Below are 2,500 nucleotides of genomic sequence, written 5' to 3'. Positions count from 1 at the left end.
TATATAACAGATCAATTTAACTTTACTTTGATAAGTAAGTTCTCATGTATGGTGCAACGACTTAAGTGTCAAGACAAACATGAATTCATTCATTCAAATATGGAACTAATCTTATTAAAATTTAAATTTAGATGCTAGTATCTAAAAACAACTGCATACCAATCTAAAAATTTTATGCGTATATTCATGTTCACTGAGCATATGTATATTGGACAGTTAAGTGAGAAAAATGAAGAAAAACAAGATATAAAATTGTCAGCCTTAAAATTACAGCAGAATGAAATTCTAAATAAGGTAACTAATCTGAACACTTGGATCAGAAGGAATAAAGAAATAGAAATGGTTAAAAGTTAAAATATGTGCAATTGTAAGTATATTTACATAACAAGATATGCTGTAGTAGTGATGGTTGGGAGTGCCTGACAGAAATAGGCAGCTTTGTGAAAAATATAAATACAGATACATAATATATTGTTAAAGAAAACAGCTGAAATCCTCAAGTGATGTAAGAAATACAAGTTAACATGCATAAGAATATATATAAATACGTATAAAAAAATTTAATAGAGTCAATAAAATAAAGGATTATATACTTATATGCTAGTGTCTGGAAGTATGGAAAGATAGGGTACAACTCCTCATCATCGCCATGTTTATTATTATTATTATTATTATTATTATTATTATTATCTTTTTCTGTGCTGGTATGTGTTGGATGGTTTGTTTGCAGTCCAGGTCAGTGCTAATTTGGGACTGATATCCTTTTAGATGGATTTGAAGACCACCACTCACCTGTGTTTCATTTTGGGCTCTTAACCACACAGCCATGGATTAACTTTTTTTGTCTATACAAACAGAAGAGATTTGTACCTTTTATGTGGTATTTTTTAATTATACAAGTTTCCACTTACATTTAACATACTGGAGTGCCTGGTCTCCCTGAATATTGTTTGTGTGCGCCAAACTGAGGTACTTGAGATTCTGATGATCACTCAAAAACCTGATAGAGTCTGTATCAACCTTTGTGTGAGAGATGTTCAATGTTATCAATTGTGTCAGCTCCTCCACGCCTGCAAGACTGCTCACCTGTAACAGAATAGATCAAGTTTATTGTCTGTCACACACACACACAATAAACAAGTTTCAAATCAATCAGACAAGCACTTCTATTTTGGTAAATGTCATTGAAACCTTTAAATACTTTTGTATTCAACAAGTTAACTGAACTGATATAAATACACAAAATTTAAAGAATAAAAATTATGAATAATGATTATGTAACATAGACACCAGGCCATGAGGGTAGATTCAGTTGAAGCAATTCAGTACTTAATTGTTACTTATTTTATTGACCACAGATAAATAGAAGTTAAAATTCTCCCCCCCCCCCACCACCACCACCACTGCAATCTGAATTCACTGCATCAGTGGTTCTCGAGTGAGGTCTCTATGGCCCTTGGGGTCCATATAAGATTTTGTAGTTAAAATCTATGTGCAATAAATTGATTATACTTCTGCAATAAATAAAAGGTTTTAAAAATATTTTTATACAATTCCTGATATTATACAATTATAAAAATATAATAGGGTTTTTTTTCCAAACACTGAATGGTTGTGAGGGTCCAGTGGAGTAAAATAGGAATCAAAAGGGGTCCATTTGTGAAAACGGTTGAGGAATACTGCACTACATAGAGAGATGCGCTAAATACAGCAAGACATTTAATTGGGCATTCTATTAATTCAGCCATCTAGCACCATGAAATACAGAATGTCCATAAATTATCTTTACAACTTCCACAATGTATTGTATCTCTTTATTGCGTACAACCAGTGGAGCCCATGTTTAAGTGTTCTGATGTTTCTGATAAAACTTTATAAGAATAGGCTGGGCAAAGTTCAGAGAGCTTCTACCTTTCTTGGTAACAAAGGGCTTCTCCGTCAGAGTGAAAGGCAGATTGTAAGATGCCTGTGTGCAAGAAGCCATCTACACAGCTGTGAAACATGGGCTCTGACAGCAGTGGACATGTGAAGGCCTGAAAGAAATGTCAGTGTGCATGTATGACAGAGTGTAAGCGTCTTAAGAGAAAAATTGGATATAAAAGGTAGTGTGCAAGAGAGAAGAGTGCAAGGGTATGGTTATATGATGCATAAGGATGAGAACAGCTGCATGAAGAAGTGCCGATCTCTAACTGTGGAGGGAACCTGTGGAAGAGGTAGACCCAGAAAGACATGGTACGAGATGGTGAAGCATGATCTTTGGATGTTGGATCTCACAGAGGCAATGACAAGTAATTGAGACCTTTGGAGATTTGCTGTACTTGAAAAGACACGTCAAGCCGAGTGAAATCACAGTTGCAGTCAGTGCCAGTGCCACATAAAAGGTACCCGTTATACTCTAAGAGTGGTTGGTGTTAGAAAGGGCATCTAGCAGTAGGGATCAAGCAAAACTAGCTTGTTATAGCTCTATGGCTTACCAGTTCTAGTTAAACCCATATGAGAA

The 2,500-nt window shown here is 35.1% G+C and overlaps 1 protein-coding gene across 1 annotated transcript in view; it reads right to left on the bottom strand.

Annotated features, from left to right (window-relative positions):
• The window catches only part of LOC106872789 (uncharacterized), a 433,274-nt gene that overhangs the window by 45,074 nt on the left and 385,700 nt on the right, over nucleotides 1-2,500 (bottom strand). Inside the window, exon 17 of the mRNA XM_052969923.2 lies at nucleotides 912-1,086. Within this exon, the coding sequence (XP_052825883.2) occupies nucleotides 912-1,086 (175 nt within the window). The remainder of the gene's footprint in view (nucleotides 1-911; nucleotides 1,087-2,500) is intronic.

Source organism: Octopus bimaculoides, chromosome 1, assembly GCF_046866305.1.
Source record: "Octopus bimaculoides isolate indiv1 chromosome 1, ASM4686630v1, whole genome shotgun sequence".
Taxonomy (NCBI): domain Eukaryota; kingdom Metazoa; phylum Mollusca; class Cephalopoda; order Octopoda; family Octopodidae; genus Octopus; species Octopus bimaculoides.
This window is presented reverse-complemented; position numbering and strand designations above follow the sequence as displayed.